At 51.8% G+C, this 19,183-nt stretch overlaps 1 protein-coding gene across 2 annotated transcripts; it reads left to right on the plus strand.

Annotated features, from left to right (window-relative positions):
• The first annotated feature begins 744 nt into the window (after nt 1-744).
• CCDC198 (coiled-coil domain containing 198) lies at nt 745-12,936 on the plus strand. Of its 2 annotated transcripts, none has more exons than XM_007659518.2 (6): nt 745-1,105; nt 4,439-4,521; nt 9,037-9,114; nt 10,090-10,194; nt 11,784-11,946; nt 12,536-12,936. In XM_007659518.2, exons 1-6 carry the CDS (start codon nt 892-894, stop codon nt 12,754-12,756), a joined length of 864 nt encoding a protein of 287 aa, XP_007657708.2. In that variant the 5' UTR covers nt 745-891; the 3' UTR covers nt 12,757-12,936. The 2 variants fall into 2 exon arrangements, with proteins under 2 accessions (XP_007657708.2, XP_001516682.3); XM_001516632.4 differs by having other exon boundaries at nt 746-1,105; nt 10,090-10,188.
• Nucleotides 12,937-19,183: the final 6,247 nt, after the last annotated feature.

The following is a 19,183-nucleotide window of genomic DNA, read 5'->3' on the forward strand; positions in this document are numbered from 1 at the left end:
CTTGACGGGAAAAATCCAGAGGGAAAGTGAATATCGCTTCAGCTGAGCGCAACACTCCTCTCTTTCCTCCCTCTTCCTCCCCCCCAGAGTTGCTTAGGTTTGAGAGCAGGGCGATGTTCATTCACTCAGTAGTATTTATTGAGCACTTACTATGTGCAGAGCACTGTACTAAGCGCTTGGAATGGACAAATCGGTACATTCAATGTGGGAGAAAGAACATGGCCTAGTGAACGGAACACGGGCCTGGGAGTCAGAGGACGTGGACTCTAATCCCGGCTCCCCTATCTGCCTGCTGTATGACCTCGGGCAAGTCACTTGGTTGCTCCAGGCCTCAGTTATCTCATCTGTAAAATGGGGATGAAGACCGTGAGCCCCATGAGGGACGTGGACTGTGTCGACCTGATTCTCTTGAATCTATCCCAGCGCTTAGTACGGTGCCTGGAACATAAGAAGTGCTGAACAAATACCATTTGAAGAAAAGAAAGGGCAGAGCTCAACGTGTAGTTGCAGAAGTGGGAAAGACCGGGCTTTCCCCGCCTCCTCTCTGGCCGGTGGAGCCCAGTTTACTGATGAGTAGAGGCCAGAGTCCTCCAGCTTTCATGCCTGGAGTGGAGCAGGGTGGAACAAGTTAGCCCGTCAATATTTAACTGGACCCACGGGCTCTGGAATTGGGAGGGAGGGGTTCGGGAGGGGGTATCTATGGAAACCCGATGCCCAGGCAGGGTTCCGGGTTGCGGGGGGTTGACACATTTGTGTGGAGTCGGGCCCGGGACCAAGTCCCGAAGGAAACCTGGCCGAGCCGCTCCGCTCACCTTGGCGGGAAGTCCTCCACGGCCCGGGAGGGTGGTGGGCGACGGCGGCCGCTCCCCGAGGAAGGGCCCGGCCGCGGGGATGGGGTCCGGCTCCTCGCGGACTCACCCGAAGGTGACCCAGGTGGCCCCCCTGTACAGCCGCGACGCTCCGCCCCCCTCTGTCGGCTCCGCGGCCGGGGGTCAGGAGGAAGGGTATAGCTCGCGCACCTCGGCCGGGCTGCGGGGAAAGATGGGCCAGTTTGAAAGACAGCTGCCCCCGCTGAGACAGACTGGGTACGGATGCTACGCGACAGGTAATCTCACACTTGGGCCCAGTTGGCTGTAATGAGACCGTCGGGCCGAGTTTTATAGCCGGGGAGCCGGCTGGGGGGGCTCCAAGACGAGGATGGTGGAGGAGGGGGCTCGTCCACGGGTGCGCGTGGGCCCGAGGAGGCGACGTAGGATTTGCGGCCCCTCCGGCCCTGTCATTCCCACCCCCACAGGTGGTCCCTTGTGTCCTCACGTTAGCTGTCGGCAGGGCCAGGCCTTGTTCTCATTCTGGCCTCCTTAATGGAGTGACAGTGATAATAATCATTATCGTTATTATTATGGTACTTTTTGAGCGCTTAGTATGTGCCAAGCACTGTTCTAAGCACAGGGGTACATACAAGATAACCAGGTTGGACACAGTCCCTGCTCACACTCTTAATCCCCATTTTACAGTTGAGGTAACTGAAGCCCAGAGAGGTTAAAGGACTTGCCCAAGGTCACAGCAGACACGTGGAAGAGCCGGGATTAGAACCCGGGTCTTTCCGACTCCCAGGCCCGGGCTCTATCCCCTAAGCCGCGCCGCTTTCCTAAGGCTCGAGGGTAGGGCTGGGGGAGAACACGGATGTAATCCATCTACACAAGCCAGAGAGCGGCCGTCTAAAATGCCGGTGAAACTTGGGCGCAAGGCGAGGGTGCGGAGAAACTGTCGACCGTGCAGGCAAGGTGGCGGAGACATTTTTCTCTCTGGAGGAAGATGAACCGGATTACATTTCGATCGAAAGAGCGTTCCTTTCGGGCCTCGCCGTTCTGAAGGGCTAAGAAGATTCAAATAGCTTCTAGGTGTAAATGATTAAGCAGGAGGAATGGATTTTGTGTGAATCGCTCTAGGTTCAATGTCGCTGTTCTCTAAAGTGAATTTTGGAGCCCAAACTATGGGAGTGGATGGGATGTTTTCTACCCCCTCCCCAGGCTCGCCCCGTTTCTCTTTGGCTTAGGAAGGGAAATTTCGACTGCAGGATTACAGGCCTGTTGGAGAGCCCTTGTGTCGGAAGTAAATGTGAATTGGCTCTGGGAGTTCTGTGGGATGACATCACGAGGGACAGGCGAGAGCCACGGCCCTCAACTGTTTATTTGCTATTGTTTTAATGAGATGTTCATCCCCTTGATTCTATTTAGTGCTACTGTTCTCGTCTGTCCGTCTCCCCCGATTAGACCGTAAGCCCGTCAAAGGGCAGGGACCGTCCCTATCTGTTACCGATTTGTACATTCCAAGCGCTTAGTCCAGTGCTCTGCACATAGTAAGCGCTCAAATACTATTGAATGAACGACTCCAGTTCGACCAGATGGAACCCACGGCTCTTCACGAAGCAGATGAACGATCGTCAGCCCAAGTGGCGTTTTCTTCATTCCACTGAGCGCTCACGGTGTGCGAAACGCTGTACTGAGCGCTTGGAAGAGTACAACGGACACGTTCCCTGCCCCCAACGAGCCTACAGTCTAGACCAGTTTTTCGCCACGTGGTCTAGATTAATAACAAAAGGGCCTGTCCCCTGGAAGGCTGGAGAGCATGATTTCTATCTCCAAAAAGCCTTGCCGCCTAGAGAGACCGCTTAAGGGTCTCTCTTAAGGGGAAACAGTGTGGTTGAGTGGAAAGACCGCGGGCTTGGGAGTCAGAGGTCACGGGTTCTAATCCCGGCTCCGCCGCTTGTCAGCTGTGTGACTTTGGGCAAGTCACTTAACTTCTCTGGGCCTCAGTTCCCTCATCTGTAAAATGGGGATTAAGACTCTGAGCCCCACATGGGACAACCTGATCACCCTGTAACCCCCAGCGCTCTATAACAGTGCTTGGCCCATAGTAAGCGCTTAACAAATGCCATCATCATTATTATTATTAATAAGGGATTTCATGATAGTTTGGTTTCCATTAGATGGTCAGTGACTCGATGTCTTTAATAGTCAACTTTCTAAGATTTTTTCCCCCACGGTTTCTCTGTCCGACGCCTCGATGCCCCAACTGCTCCTCTAAACACAGAACCTGGAACCTTAAGTGACAGAGGAGTATCCGGTTGGGAAGCAGCGCGGTCTGCTCTGCTCCTCCCCCTCTCCCATCCCATCAGCACTGTACTCATCCGCTCAACTGTATTATCTTCATCACCCTATTTATTTTGTTTAATGAGATCTACATCACCCTGATTCTATCTATTTGCTATTGTTTTAGTGAGATGTTCTTCCCCTCGACCCTGTTTATTGCCATCGTTCTTGTCTGTCTCCCCCGTTTAGACCGTGCGCCCGTCAAAGGGCAGGGACGGTCTCTGTTACCGATTTGTCCATTCCAAGCGCTTCGTACAGTGCTCTGCACATAGTAATCGCTCAATAAATACGACTGAATGAATGAATGGAAGACCCAGGTTTTAGTTTCCACTCTGCCCCCCGACCTGCTCCCTGACCTGGGGGAAACCACTTAACCTCTATAGACCTCAGCTGCCTCGTCTCTAAAACGGGGATGACGATGATAATAACCACCTCTCCCCCGTCTCTTAGGCTATGAGCTCCGCACCGGCCGGGGTCTCTGTCCCATCTGCTTCCTTTGTGTTTACCTCGGTGTTTAGCACAGAGTAGCGTTTAATGAATGCCCTAAGGCACAGAACTTCTAGTGACGTATTCCTCTTAGCGGTTGTAATCACTCAAGTGTACTAAGGATAACGCACGGGGCCCGGAAATTGCCGTTCTAAGGCAGAAAGAGGCCGAGGAGATTCTCTGAAAGCTCTGGCGCGGAAATACATTCCAAAGTTGACAAAAGGCAGGCAAAAGGCAACGGCAGCTTGAGGCTCGTTCCCACTCAACCGGCCCCTCACGTCTCCAAAGCCACAGACGTACATCTGAGCGCCCGGTGTGACTCCCACGTTTCCTCAGGAAGCCAAAGGCCACCGCAGGCGGCCCCGGCAGGCGAGATTCCCGTCACCCACACGGTAGCACCGCCAACCCGCACAGCTCCTTCGCATCCAGGAAGGTTCTAAGGCTTCCCCTGGCCCGTCTAACGGGTCCGTCACTCTGCTGTAGATCCTGCTCTTCCTCTAAAATTCTGTCCCTGGGGAAATCTCTGCCCTCCCGGGGGCGAACGCTGGGGACGTTTGCTGAAAGAGAAACGCAGGAGGCCGGGAGAAGAGCAGGACCTACCGGCTGGCGCTTGCCGGTTCACGACGGGTCTGTGCTGAGACAATCTGTCGCTTCGTTTGGTCTCCGCGTCTGGCCAGGAGGTTAACTAAGGCAGAAATAGAAATTAGAAAAGATACGTCGTCTTTATTAACCAAGCCAAATTAATACTGTGATCCTGTGAAAATGTTTAACCGCTTCTTATTTTCTCTCACTCCATCTAGTGCCCGGGGCCATGACTTTGGACACCTCACTGGAGAACAGAGGAACAAGCATTATTAAAAGTCATCCACCACGAAGACTGCAGGTAAGATGACTTTGAGAGGCACAAATAAGGAATTTCTTGGATTTCATGGTCACGGCCTTTCGAACTCTCATAATTTAAGAGGGAGGTTGGTAATTCAATCGATTGGCGAACCTGCTGCGTTCCTGATCGACTATCCCCTAACTGCCCATACCGCTTTGGGCTCTCATTTATCTCTGTGTAATTATTTCCCGTAGAAAGTCCATGGGGGTGAGCATTCAAACCAGAATTGGCCGTAAGAAATAAGGCTCATTAAGCTTCACCGACAGATTTGTCTTATCTGTGTGTGAAAGTTACTGTACTATTAGTGGCCACTCTCCGGGGACGATAGGCACATCGAGCACCCCCTCTCCCCCCGTATCGATCAGTCAATCAATCAGTGAGCGCTTACTGTGGGAGAGTACAATATCACAGAAGTGGTAGACACGTTCCCTGCCCACAGCGAACTTACAGTCTAGAGGGGATTGTATGAACTTCCTGAATATGTATAATAATAATGTCGGTATCTGTTAAGCGCTTACTATGTGCAGAGCACTGTCCTAAGCGCCGGGGTAGACACAGGGGAATCAGGTTGTCCCATGTGGGGCTCGCAGTCTTAATCCCCATTTTACAGATGAGGTCACTGAGGCCCAGAGAAGTGAAGTGACTTGCCCACAGTCACACAGCTGACAAGGGGCAGAGCTGGGATTCGAACTCATGACCCCGACTCCAAAGCCCGTGCTCTTTCCACTGAGCCACGCCGCTTCTCTGTGTACGATCTCCCAGCCTCGCTCACCCCAGGTCTCTGGCCACACCTGAGAGTTTCCCCTCAGGGACAGCAAGAGAATCAAAATGGCAGCTCTGCGACTGGCAGCCTTGGAAGTCTCTTCCCTCCCATCCGCTGTCCCCGCGTCTAACCCCCTCTGATCCTTTGTGCCCCGCACGTCGAGAGATCGGTACTAACGTTCTCTGTACCCTCTTTCGGTCCGAATTCACTGACTGAAGTAACCGTCGGTTGCCTTCTTCACTGTGTCTGTACACCCGACCTGAAGGTTAGCACGTGGAGCTTCTAAGGAAAGGAACGAAGATAAGATTCCCAGTAGTGTATTTCTGGTTGCTAATAAGACATCGCGTCGCCAGCTTGTTGAAATGCTTAGACCAAACCTTTCTTTTATGCCCAAATTTAGTCTATTTTCTCCTTTGAAAATCCAGACGGTCCGATGCTCCATATGTTGTTTCTGTTTTCTCCGTTTCCTGGCTTACGGCAGCCCGGCGCTAAAATTACTTGACTTCGGTCATGTACTCTTCTCCCAGTGTTTTTGATTCTAAGGACTAGATTAGAACACACCTGTAGCTGTTCTCTCCCAAGTGCTTAACACAGTGCTCTGCAAACAGTGGTCACTCTAAATACCACAGGTTGACTAATTAATTATCTGTTAAGCGTTTACTACGTGCAGAGCACTGTTCTAAGCGCTGGGGTAGATAGAGGGTAATCAGATTGTCCCACGTGGGGGGCTCACATTTTTTTTTTTTAATCCCCATTTTTACAGATGAGGTAACTGAGGCCCAGAGAAGTTAAGTGACTCGCCCAAGGTCACAGAGCAGACAGGTGGCAGAGCCGGGATCAGAACCCACGACCTCTGACCCCCCGAGGCCGGGCTCTTTCCACTAGGCCACGCTGCTTCTCTATTAGAGCCAACGGTCACTGCTCCTTAACCTTCGACAGGATGGCTCCCCTGGCCGTGATCTCTGAAGAGACCATCTCTCCGCAGAATGGGTGATGGGAAACTACTCTCTCCGAGCAGGCCAAGACCTAGGAGGGTTTCCTCCTCCAGCCCCTGACCTCTGGACAGGCCCAAAACTGAACGACGCCGGACGGTTCCACCGTCCGATCTTACTTGTTTCCCGAACAGGCGGTTTCACAGGTCCCTGGGGTAACTCACACCGAGGTGAACCACCTGCCGGGAAACCCTAATCCCTTTCGCCTGTGAGCTGCTGGGCCGTGCGATCACTGTGGGCAGGGAATGTGTCTGTTTTATTGTTATTTTGTACTCTCCCCCGCGCTTAGTACGGTGCCCTGAACACAGCTCCCAATAAATACAAGTGACCCACTGATTGCCTGCAAGCTTCTTAAGGGTAAGGACATGGCTTCTGTAGAAGTAATAGTACATATTAAACCCCTACTCTGCGCCCTGCCGTTTGTCCCGTGGAAAGAGCATGGGTCGGAGAACGAGGAGACCCGGGTTCTAGTCCCCACGCTGTCCTCGGCCTGCCGTGTGACCCAGGGCAAGTCGCCTCACTTCTCTGAGCTCCGGGTTTCCTCATCGGTAAACCAGATAGAGGATCCGCTGCTCTCTTCTCGTCACTGTTGGCTTCAAAGCCGTCCATCCCCTTGCTCCCTTCTTACCTCACCTCCCTTCTCTCCTCCTCCGCCGCCGCTCACCTCCTCACGGTCCCTCGTTTTCGCCCGTCCCGCCGTCGACCCCTGGCCCACGTCCTACCCCGTCCCCGAACGCCCTCCCTCCTCCCCTCCGCCAAACTCTCTTCCCCTCTTCCGAGCCCTACCGAGAGCTCACCTCCTCCAGGAGGCCTTCCAGACCGAGCCCTCCCTTCCCCTCCGCTCCCCCTCCTCCCTCCCTCTGCTCTTCCCCCTTCCCCTCGGCACTGGTGCATATTTGTGTAGATTATTTATTACTCTATTTTGTTAACGATGTGTATATATCTATGATTCTATTCATCTTGACGGTACTGTCGCCTGACCGGTTTCGTTGTCCGTCTCCCCCCTTTAGACTGTGATCCCGTTGTTGGGGAGGGATGGTCTCTCTCTGTTGCTGAACTGTACATTCCAAGCGCTTAGTCCAGTGCTCTGCACACAGTAAGCGCTCAATAAATACAAATGCATGAGCGAACGAAGGGGCCGAGCTGGGACTAGAACCCGTGACCTTCTGAATCCCAGGCCCGTGCTCTGTCCACTCCGCCAGGCTGCTTCTCCAGGTTCACTGGCCCCTCCTGAGGGAGCACGGGGTTAACTTGGATCTCCCCCAGCGTTCAGGACAGTGCTGAGCACATAGTAAATGCTTAAATAATAATAATAATGTTGGTATTTGTTAAGCGCTTACTATATGCGGAGCACTGTTCTAAGCGCTGGGGTAGATGCAGGCTAATCAGGTTGTCCCACGTGAGGCTCACAGTTAATCCCCATTTTACAGATGAGGTAACTGAGGCACAGAGAAGTTAAGTGACTTGCCCACAGTCACACAGCTGACAAGTGGAAGACCCTACTTTAAACGCTTAAAGTGTGGCTCAGTGGAAAGAGCCCGGGCTTGGGAGTCAGAGGTCATGGGTTCGAATCCCCGCTCTGCCGCTTGCCAGCTGTGTGACCGCGGGCAAGTCACTTCACTTCTCTGGGCCTCAGTTACCTCATCTGGAAAATGGGGATTAAGACTGTGAGCCCCACGTGGGACAACCTGATCACCTTGTATCCCCCCAGCGCTTAGAACAGTGCTTTGCACATAGTAAGCGCTTAACAAATACCACCATTATTATTAATAATAATAATAAATACCGTATTATTGTATACGAGGAGGTGAAAGCTGAGCGTCCAGGGATGGCTGCTGCCACCTAGCGGCCTCGACGGAGTAAAGCTGCTCTAGTTTCTTTCCAGGCCTGGCAGAACACGGGATAATGATAATTATTAATAATAATAATGGTATTTGTTTAAGAAAGTCGGTATTTGTTAAGCGCTTACTCTGTGCAGGGCACTGTTCTAAGCGCTGGGGGAGAGACAGGGTCATCAGGTTGTCCCACGTGAGGCTCACGGTCTTCATCTCCATTTTCCAGATGAGGTCACCGAGGCCCAGAGAAGTGAAGTCACTTGCCCCCAGTCACCCAGCTGCCAAGTGGCAGAGCCGGGATTCGCACCCATGACCTCTGACTCCCAAGCCCGGGCTCTTCCCCCTGAGCCCCGCTGCTTCACATAGTAAGTTAAGCGCTTACTATGCGCCACGCGCTGTTCTAAGCGCTCCGAGGAAAGGGTCACCCCTCCGTCGTCATTCTCCTTGTGGGCAAGCCTCGGGCGGAGGCGGGATTAGAACCCAGGTCCTTCTGCCTCCCAGGGCCCCACTCTTCCGTTACGCTGCTTCTCTCTTTCAGCAACCCACGTCACCTGGGGCTGGGTTACCCCAGTTACCCCACACGTTGCAATAGACCGATTCCTCGAAACCTACGCTAGGTCCTTTTTTAAAAACAAAACATTTTCCCCTCTCTACGTGAGCAGGGAACGCGGCTACCAACTCAGTCCCAGCGTACGCTCCGCCCACAGTGAGCGCACTCAATGAACACCACTGATTCATTCGATCGTATTTATTGAGCGTTTACTGTATGCAGAGCACTGTTCTGAGCGCTTGGAAAGTACGATTCGGCAACAGAGAGACGATCCCTACCCAACGGCGGGGTTGACCGATTGAATGCGTAGCGTTCGTTTGGCTGTCGCTGTCTCGGGTTGAGAATGCTGAATGCTGGTCCGTGTTGGGCTTGCAGGTGCTGGAGCCCGTTGGCCCACCGCAAGCGCGAGGCAGCCTGACCCAGCACGAGGCGGCGGTCGCCCCCAGAGCCAAGGTGAGTGCAGGGGGCTTGGCTCCTGCGAAAGGGGTTGGCCGGCGAAGAAATTCGGTCCCGGAAAATCAATCCGGAGCAGTCAATCCGATCCTCCCGCATCCTGCTCGTTCCCACCGACATCCGCCAAATGTCACGCACGGGGGCTGGGCTGACCGATTAGACCGTGAGCCCGTCATCGGGCAGGGATCGTCTCTATCTGTTGCCGAACTGTCTATTCCAAGCGCTTAGTACGGTGCTCTGCACACAGTAAGCGCTCAGTAAATACGATTGAATGAGCGACCTCTTTCGCAGGCCTCGGCTCCTCCAAATCCCATCCACACTTCTCAATCTTAGGAACCGCAGTACAGCTTCTTTACGGTATCTGTAAAGCTCTTAGTATGTACCAAGCACTCTTCTAAATACTGGTGTAGATACAAATTAATCAGATTGCACACAGTCCCCGTCCCGCATGGGGCTCCCAGATTAAGTGGGAGGGGGAACCGGTATTGAATCCCCCTTTTACAGGCGAGGACAGGTACAGAGAAGTTAAGTGGCTTCCCCAAGGTCACACAGCAGGCGACTTGGAACCTCTGACTCCCAGTCTTGGGCTTTCTCCTCTAGGCCAAGCTGCTTTTTTAATAATTATGGTATTTGTTAAGCGCTGCGTTGCTTCTCTTTGCAAAATGAGGCCATAAGAGCTCACGTTACCACGACCCTACCTGATGCTTAGGGATGTACCCTCTACTAGCTGTGGTCCAGAAATTTCCCCAAACCTTTCCGGCTTTTCCCACCCTCCCCGCTTCCACGGTGCCAGATCCCACAGGCACTTACCACCGACCGTGGCGAGAAATAGCCCACCCAGGAGAGCCCGGGGGGGGGGGGGCTCTGCTTTCCGGGAGAGCTCGCTTCCTGCACCTGGCGATGGATTTCTGAGCTGGAAAGACCCGACCTCATGCTTGTTCCCTGACACTCACTTTCTCTGTTCTCGTATGGCAGGAGCTGGAAAAGAGAATGCAGAGTGTCAGACACCCACTGGGAAAGAGACAGTATTTCCACAAGATGCAAATGCTGGAGATGAACAGGAAAAGACAAGAGGTAAAGGTAAAAGAATAATAATTACGGTACTGGTTAAGTACTTTCTATGTGCCAAGCACTGTTCTAAGCGCTAGGGAAGATACACGTTAATCAGGTTGCCACTTGGGGCTCACAGTCTTAATCCCCATTTTTTACCAATGAGGTGAGTCCCAGAGAAGTGAAGTGACTCCTCCAAGGTCTCACAACAGACACGTGGCAGAGCCGGGATTAGAACCCATGACCTTCTGACTCCCAGGCCCCTGTTTTATCCACAATGGCAGGTAAAAGGACCCTTCCTCTCTCCACTTCTGTTCCAGAGGCCTTCCCATTCCCCACCCCGTCCCCAAGTTCAGCTTCTGGGTGTGTATGTCCAGATAGAAAGAATATTGTCACCAACCGAGGGGCAGGAAGAAAACAGAGAGCGCCAAGGGTGTCCCGGGCAGAATTCTCTAGTTCCAAGTCTTTTCGCGGTGGGATTTCTGCCCCATTTCTCCTACATTACAATGGCCACCAGTGAAGCTGTGTTGAAAGACTTTTCTGGCTTAGCTCGACGAGCTTTGAGATGGACAGGCTAGTTTTACCACCTCCGTTGTCTTTAGGTACTTATTATGTATCAGGCACCGGAGCAGACAAAAGATAATCAGTTCAGCACAACCCTGTGCCACCCAGAAATCGCAATATCAGAGGCATGAAAAACAGATGTCTTGATGCCCTTACACAGAAGAGGAAACTGAGGCTCAGAGAAGTTAAGTGACTTGCCCGAGGCGATACAGCCGATCAACAGCAGAGCTAGGATTAGAACCCAAGTCTCCTTACTTTGGGTGTCGAGCTCGTCCCACTGTGCCAGACTGACTTTAAAAAGGCGAAGAGAAATCTGTTCTCAGTTCCAGAGCTAAATCTTCCCTAGTTATCTGCCCACGGTCTTCCTTCTGCAAACCCACCATCCCCTCCCTCTTTCCACCCTCCAAACTCGGGACGGGCCTCTTTCACTGCCGTGCCGTTTAGAGGATCCTGGGAATTTTGCTGCGACGACCTGGAGCCGCTGCAACGTGACTGAGAACGGGTTTCCATCGTTGGCCTCTTCCTGCTCTTTGCCTCCTGTCGGACCCAGGCGTCCATCGCCTCCTCTCGCAGGTCCACGCTACGGCACGTGTGCCAACTCTTCCCCGTCCGCCGTTTCCTCACCTATTCCTCTCCTCTTAGGCCGTGAGCTCCTCGAGGGCAGAGATCACGCCCTCTCCGTTGGTGTCTCCCAAGGGCGCTCGGCCCCAAGAAGGCTCTCATTGAATATTATCGACCGTTGGCTTTCCTGCTGTCCGTTATCGTGATGGGCCTCCGGTCCCTCAGCATCCTTCCTCGCCGTCGACCTGCTCCCGCTCTCCGCTTTCTCTGCGGCTCTCCGGCCTGCCTCCCCAACCCCTCTCCCTCGGTTTGCCCGTTCTCGGTTTGTCGTTCCCCTGCTAGGCCTTACCCATCTTCGGACCCCCCGGCTCCGCTCCTCTGTCTCGGGACGGGCTACCCCGCTGCGGGTGGCCTCCCAGTAGCCCACTGGCCTCACGCGTGCTGCAGAAGAGGCCTGTACTCCAGCATTTACTGAGCGGACGGGTCCCTTGCAGGCCCAGGCAGAGCTGAAGAGGAACCTGCAGCGGGAGTCCAGGATTGGGAAACAGAAAGCGAGAGAACGCAGGGGAAAGAAACCCTCCGTAAACCTTCCGGGAAACAGGGGCTGGGAAGACCTCGCCACTCCGGAGCCTCCTGGGGCCCTTCCCGCAGACTGGGGTGAGTTGGGTCGCCGTCGGGGGAGATGAGACGGAGCGGTCCGCGCGCCGGCACGATCCTTGGCGGGGGGCTTGGGTGTGTGTGTGTATGTTTGGTCCCTGTGTGAGCTTGTCCTGCTGGGATACCCCTGCCTCCTGGTTTCTAGGTGCCTACGGGTGTAGAATTCTAGGTGCCTACGCGTGTAGAAATGGAGGGTGTGTGCGTGTATATGCGAAGGTTTTCTTCCCTGAGCCGCCCTCCCTCGTTTCCCAAATGCGGGGAGCTTGAGAAGCGGCATGGCTCGGTGGATAGAACCCAGGCCTGGGCCTCAGAAGGATCTGGGTTCTGATTCTGGCTCAACTACATGTCTGCTGGGTGACCTTGAGCAAGTCACTTCACTTCTCTGGGCCTCAGTTCCCTCTTCTGTACAGTGGGGATTAAGAGCGTGAGCCCCATGGGGGACAGGGACTGTGTCCCACCTACTTAACCTGTATCTACTCCAGCGCTTAGAACAGTGCATGACACATAGTAAGTGCTGAACAAGTGTCATAATTATTATTACTCTAGCAAGTGGTTAACAAGTACCATGATTATGATGATTATTATTCAGGAAGCCCCTGGGATGGAGAATTTGGGGCGTGTCAGCCCGGCCCCCGGCAGGGCGGTGAGGCGGAACCCCGGCTGGTGCGGCGGGCCCACCGCGAGCTCCCGTGGGAGACGGCCGACTCCGACTCCGACGGGGAGGCCGAGGAAAGGAAGAAGCCACGCGCCCTGGTGAGGACCAAGACGGAGAGGATTCCGCTTTGGGACGAGTTCTTCGATCAAGAGTGAGCGGCTCGGGTGCCCGGGGGACGGCAGGAGGAGAGTGGACGGAAGGGCTCCGCTCCCTGCGGCCCCCGCTCCGACCAGCACAGGGCACCCTCCGAAGAACCTCGGGCTAAGCGCCGGGGTGGATGTGAGACAATCAGATCAGACGCAAGCCCACGTGGGACTCAGAATAATCGGAGCAGGAGGGAGAGCAGGAATCCTATCCCTATTTTACAGATGAGTAGAAGCCCAGAGAGGTTAAGTGATTTGCCCAATTTACACAGCAGGTCCACGGCAATGCCAGGATTAATTGTAAACGTGGTATTTGTTGAGTGCTTATTCTGTGCCAGGCACTGTTCTAAGCACCGGGGTGGATGCCAGCGAACGGGTTGGACGCAATTCTTGTCCCGCATGAGGCTCGCATCTTAATCACCATTTTATAGGTGAGGTAACTGAGGCCCAGAGAAGTGAAGAGACTCGCCCAAGGTCACACAGCAGACGAGTGGTGAAGGCTGGATTAGAACCAGGGTCCTTCAGACTCCCAGGCTCTCAATCCGTCCCTATCCCCGCTGACCTCATCTCTGGAGTCCAGGAACAGAGGTGCCACCGAGAGGCGGGGAAAACAGCGACCTGGCCCTGGGCCCGGATGCTACGGACAAGAGAGGGTTCTTAAAGACGGTCCCCGTTTCCCCGCTCCTGCCCGTCCTGTGAATCTCCATGCCCGGATGGACAGTCAGGAGGAAGTGCAGGCTGGCACTGTCCAGCGGGGCCGGGGGGGTCCGAGTGCCTTCCTCGGATTCCGGCAGGGCCCCCCGCCCCGAGTGGGGAAAGGCTTCTCTGAGAGTTGAGAGACAACTTCAGGGGAGCAGCTGCCTGGCTGGCTGAGGGATGGGACCCTGGCAGCGCGGCCAGCCCAAATCTGGAACTTTGGCAGCTCTGACTCCTCTGATCAAGGGGGTGATTCCCACCCCCACGTCGAGGAATCCTGGCACTAGACAAGAAGAATCAAACCAAGGAGACATCTTTTACGCTGACCCGCTGACATACGTGGCCCATTCCGTAGCCTGGAAACTCATGCCTCTGTGTACTTTCCCACTCTTTTAGTACCTCCATCGAGTGTTCCACAAATACCATCATTACCACTAAACCATCTGAAAAACCCAGCGGGGACCACTGCTCTTCACCACATTCACCACCACCGAATAAACAGCTTTTCACATGTTTGTTTAGTGGCTTGTCCTTGTAGATGCTTCGGGGGGAATTTTGGTCTTTTCTGTAGGAGATGGAGTGCCCTTACTGCTTGGCCTATTGCCAGTCCTTTGCTCCTTCTACCCACTCTTTAGGATAAAGATTAAGCTAAAAGTAGGGTGAGGTTAGGGTGGCCCTCAATTTCCTTTGATTTCCCTACAGCCTCTTGACACTCGGCCCCGTCTCTTGTACCTCCACCGGCCTGGGAAAATGACTTTCCTTCTGAATCAGGAGCCTCCTTCTGTCCAACACCATCTCAAGACCCCACATTTTCCAGTTTTGAGGACTGGAATTTTGAGGATTTATTTAGGTTGGAAGACAGACAACTCCTCTAAGCCTCGAATATTTCCTGCCGGACGATTACGTTTCCGTGCCAAACACTCGCCTTAGCCGATTCATCTTCAGAGCCCTAACCTCCCATTAGGAACCAGTTAATCCCGCCCGCCCCGCCTGCCGAACCAGCAAGGCTACCGCCCCGATTACAGACAAGAACCCCCCACGGCTGTTCGTGGAATCGCCACAACTGCACAGCTTAACTGGCAGCCCAGCAAAAGTACTACTTGTCATTTCCCCACTTCAAGGAAAAGGCAACACTCTCATCCAATCTAAACATCTGAATGGAATCATAAAAACTAAACTGTATACTCTGATCTGACCACTCTAGTGAAGGTTTTTACCTAATAGTCTAATAATGGGGGAAAAAAATAAAGCATCAAAGTTCAACTTGATTCCTACCGAAATTCGAGGAAACTATTTTTTCCTAACAGTTTCCCGGGGGCCGAGAATACGTTGCTACCAATTGAAAGCAGTCACGTTTCTCCAACTCATAGGTTGGCATTGAATATATGGACCCATCCCACCAATCGCACATCAAATCTGATTCATGATAAACGGGGATTGTTCTCCGGACCCTAAATGGCATGAGGGGTTCCTCTCCCACCTCCCATTTGACTTGAACAAAATTGCTGCCACTTAGCTCGTATGTGGGAGCACCGCAGTTGAGGAACTCTAAATTTCAGTCCAGATTTCAGGTTTAAAGAATAAAGACTTCCATTCATTTTAACTTCCTCATGAGAAAACAGCCTGCTGAGAGCAGGCTTGTGTTAAGAAAGAAATCAATGCCGGGTTCCTAGGAAAATGGTACAGAACAGCAGCTACAATTAGAAGCTATAAAAGATTCTCAAGCTTCTTGATGGACGTTAAAAATGGGATCTATTATTAATGTAAGGAAGCAGAGAGTATATTGCTAGATAGTGAATGAACAGCCTGGATTAATTTTCCTCCTAATTCACATCATAAAAAAGAAACATGAATTAGGCCCTTGGGGAACAGGAGGGCACCCAAAGGGGCAGAGAGAAGCCATAAACAGTTGGCATCGTCCCTATTTCTCTCCCTCTCCCCGCCACCTCCTAGAGTCCCAGGCAAATTTATGGTCCACTTACCAGGGTGTCAGCTCCTCCGTGGCCATTTCCAACATGCCTTAAATCATGCCTACTCTCGGAATCACAGGGTCTCAGTGGGTGGGGAGGTGAGGGGCTGAGGGGGGGGAAGACGTCTGGAGCTTGTTATAGGCAGGGAACACGTCTGCTAACTCTCAAGCGCTTAATACAGAGCTCTGCACAGAGTAAGCACTCAAACACCATCGACTGATTGAGCGGAGTATCTTACCACTCTTCCTTCCGTCGGCCTGAAACAACCGAGGCATGAAATCCGCAGCTGTGGAGAGCCAATTCCACTTCCTCATTTCTCACTACGAGCTGTTCTAATCTCCAAGACTAATCAATCCATCAGTAGCATTTACTGATTGCCTTCTCTGCGCGGCACACTGTACCCATGGGAGAGTACCGCGGCGTAGGTGGATATTAATCCATGTCCTCAAGGACCTACTTTACAATCAGCCGACATTATTTACGGAGCTTTTATTAGGTGCTCCTGTGATAGGGTTGGACACAGTCCCTGCCCTCAAGGTACTTAACAATCCTAGAGCAGGCCTGAACCCCCTAAGATATTATTCAGAATACTGGATTGATCAGTTCCCCTTTGCCCAGTGAAATCATCAATTCACCAATCTGCCTTGAACTGAAGAAACAAGTCAGTAATTCTTCAATAATTATTTAATAATTCATAATTCAGTAGTTGTGTTTTCATACTTCGAATGGCTACGGTGACATTAGAGCACAACCCCATGAAATAAACGACATGGCTGGGGTAAGTACAGGAGAACAGAAGCGCCAACTTTTCATTTTGAGTGTGGGGATAAAAAGAGGGAATGAGGGGAATGAGGACTGGGTAGGGATGGGGTCTTTTTAGTTCTGATTGGAAATGCTTCTCTTCTCAGACCTGGAATGAGCAAAATCCGGAGTTCAGCTCACACAGCTGTGGGAGCATTTACCCCCATCACCCCCGAGCACTGGGCACCTCCGAGAGAGATATTTGATATAAAGAGGTAGAACGCTTGTTTTGTTTCCATTTAACAGATGAGGAAACTGAGGCACAGAGCGGTTGAATGACCTAAGGCCATAGTCAGTCGTATTTATTGAGTGCTTAGGTAGAAGACACATTTTGTTTCCATTTAACAGATGAGGAAACTGAGGCACAGAGCGGTTAAATGACCTAAGGTCATAGTCAATCGTATTTATTGAGGGTTTGCTGTCTGCAGAGCACTGTTCTAAGTGTACAATATAACAGACACATTCCCTGCCCACAACGAGCTTACAATCTAGAGCGGCAGGCAAGTGGCGGAGCCAGGGCTAGAATCCAGGCCTCCTGGCAACTACCTCCATGTTCTTTCCCCCCAGCCTCCCATTATTGTAAATAGTTTTTCTCTGTCTGACTCCAATAGATTATAAGCTCCTTGAGGGTAACGCATGTGTCTTCCTTCTACTGTACCTTCCCTGGAGCTCTGTACAATGTTACACTCAGCAGGAGCTCAATTAATATCACTGATGGACTGAATGATCTCTCCAATCACTACTCACTCCAGTTTAAATAAAAATAGAACAGATTCTTCTCAATTCTCCCTATTGTTGTCCCCACTCCTGTTTTCTGTCCAACTTGTGGAAGGGGTGTTGGTTACAAACCCCTACAATTCTTCTACATCTACTGTTCTCGCGCTCCTGAACTGTTCTAAGTTCCCCAATGTAACACTTGCGCTATTCTGTAGCCTTTCTGTCCCTTCACCAGCTACTCAAAATACATAATTTCCTCCCTTTCCAAATGTCTCCGGCCATTTCGAGTTGGGCCCCAAGCAAAAACGTTTGAGGCGAAATAGACTACTATCCATTATCCTGGCCTAAATCACCATTATCTCTAAAATGTGAGCTCCTTGTGGGTGAGGAATGTGTCTGATGTTCTATTGTACTCTCCCAAATGCTTAGTACAGTGCTTGCACACAGTTAGGAGCTCAGCAAATACAACTGAATGAATCAATGAGGGAAAAAAAATAGATATTTCAAAAGTAATGACTGTAAATTCTGCTCTTAAAATCATCGGTGGAAATATGGACTCAGAGAGCCCAGGATCCAAATTAGGGTGCACCGTGTGAGGCTGATGGAAATGCGGATGTTGGTTAGTGACATTTTGACTGGAAAGCTGAGGAAAGGTAAATGAAAACATCTCCTTACTCTAGTAGTTCTCATTACTATTTTAACTCAAACCGACAAAAATCCAGGCAACAAAAGCCACCCACTTTGAGATCACTTTGTAACCACCTAGGCAGGTCACCCGGTTAAGCCAACAGTTAACGAACTTTTTCATGTTTACTCTGGTACACATCAAATGACATGCTAAGAAGTCATTTCGTGAGTGGCGAGAAGACTTTGCTGCCGGCTCAAAAGGTAATGTCGGATGCAAGAGGCCAAAGGCCGGGCTTGGGTTGGGGGAGAAAACGAAGCGAAACCGGCTCGACAGTTGAAGCCACAATCCGAAGCTCCAGGTCAGAAGGGCTTTCCTTCTCTCCCTCCCTCCTCCCCTCCCTCCCTAAGTCACTAGTTAACCTGAAGAAGCTTTCATGCTTTCCGGGCTCAGACTAGCTCGACCTGCTTTCTACCCCAGTCAGTCAGCATGTAATAGGGTTTGATCAAGGTTTGGTGAATAATACCTGCAAAATGCAGGAAGACAATGCACCCAAAACAAAATTAGCCATTTGGCATAACAGAAAGATCCCTTAATGGGAGGGCATCTGGGATCCGATCCTCCCACTTTTAAATGAGTATCTGTTCCCTCGCATTTATCCTTAGGAAGGGTTATTATGGCGCCGCTTTGGAAGATGACTATCCCATCTTTGTCCCCTGTTGACATTATCTGATATATAATGAAAAAGGTTAGCGATTGATCCTTCTGCTCTTTTATCCCGTAAAAGACAGTTCACCACTGACTTGGAAAAATCTATTTACGGTACAAATTTACTATGGAAAAATCTGATGGAAGTATACCGAATGCCTACTAATTGAATTGACCAAGATAAGTGGCAAATCCTGTAGCTTACAGGCTATGGCTGGAAGGGGTCGAAAGTGGAAAATAATTAAGTAGAACCGATGGGAAGAATAACTGACGAGACTTCAACATGAAGCGAATCCGGGCACTTGGCTTACGGAGCTCTCCGGCAACCAAGCAGTTCAAAAGCAAGCACAGATGAACGAGGATACTGAAGAGCTGCTTTCTCCGAATGATTGCAACTTAAAAGCCAGAGGAAGAAGAAAAATCAGACCCGGGTAAACGGTCCAACCGCCCAACATTCTCACCCGGAGACGATCATTTTAACTTGTCATTTTCCCGGTCGCCGTGATAGCTGCCGAGGATAACCCCGTACTGAGATCTGGGTTTCGCACTCCTGTATGGAAATACCCTCCACCTAGCCCCCACCCAGTCACCAAAATGGCACTGAGCGATCAGTGATGTCAGAGGCAGGATAAAGGAAGTAGGCATTCATTGTCAACCAGCCGGTTCCACCGCAGAGGCGGGTTAGTGCCCCACTGGGGTAAGAACACGATCCACCTGCTGGTCCAGGTAGATCTGGCGCAGGACTGGCACTGGCCTCGGTTCGAGACCGCTTCGGGGTCTGTGCCTCGGCCTTACCGCACTGATCGGGACTTTCGTGTTTCTGTGGGTCTTCGGCAACCTATCGGTACTGAATGCCGCCAAGCAGGTCGCAGAGTGTTCTGCTAGTGATGGGCCCGGTGAAGATCTAGGAACGTATACCCCG

The sequence above is a fragment of the Ornithorhynchus anatinus genome, chromosome 14 (genome assembly GCF_004115215.2).
Source record: "Ornithorhynchus anatinus isolate Pmale09 chromosome 14, mOrnAna1.pri.v4, whole genome shotgun sequence".
In the NCBI taxonomy this organism is placed as follows: domain Eukaryota; kingdom Metazoa; phylum Chordata; class Mammalia; order Monotremata; family Ornithorhynchidae; genus Ornithorhynchus; species Ornithorhynchus anatinus.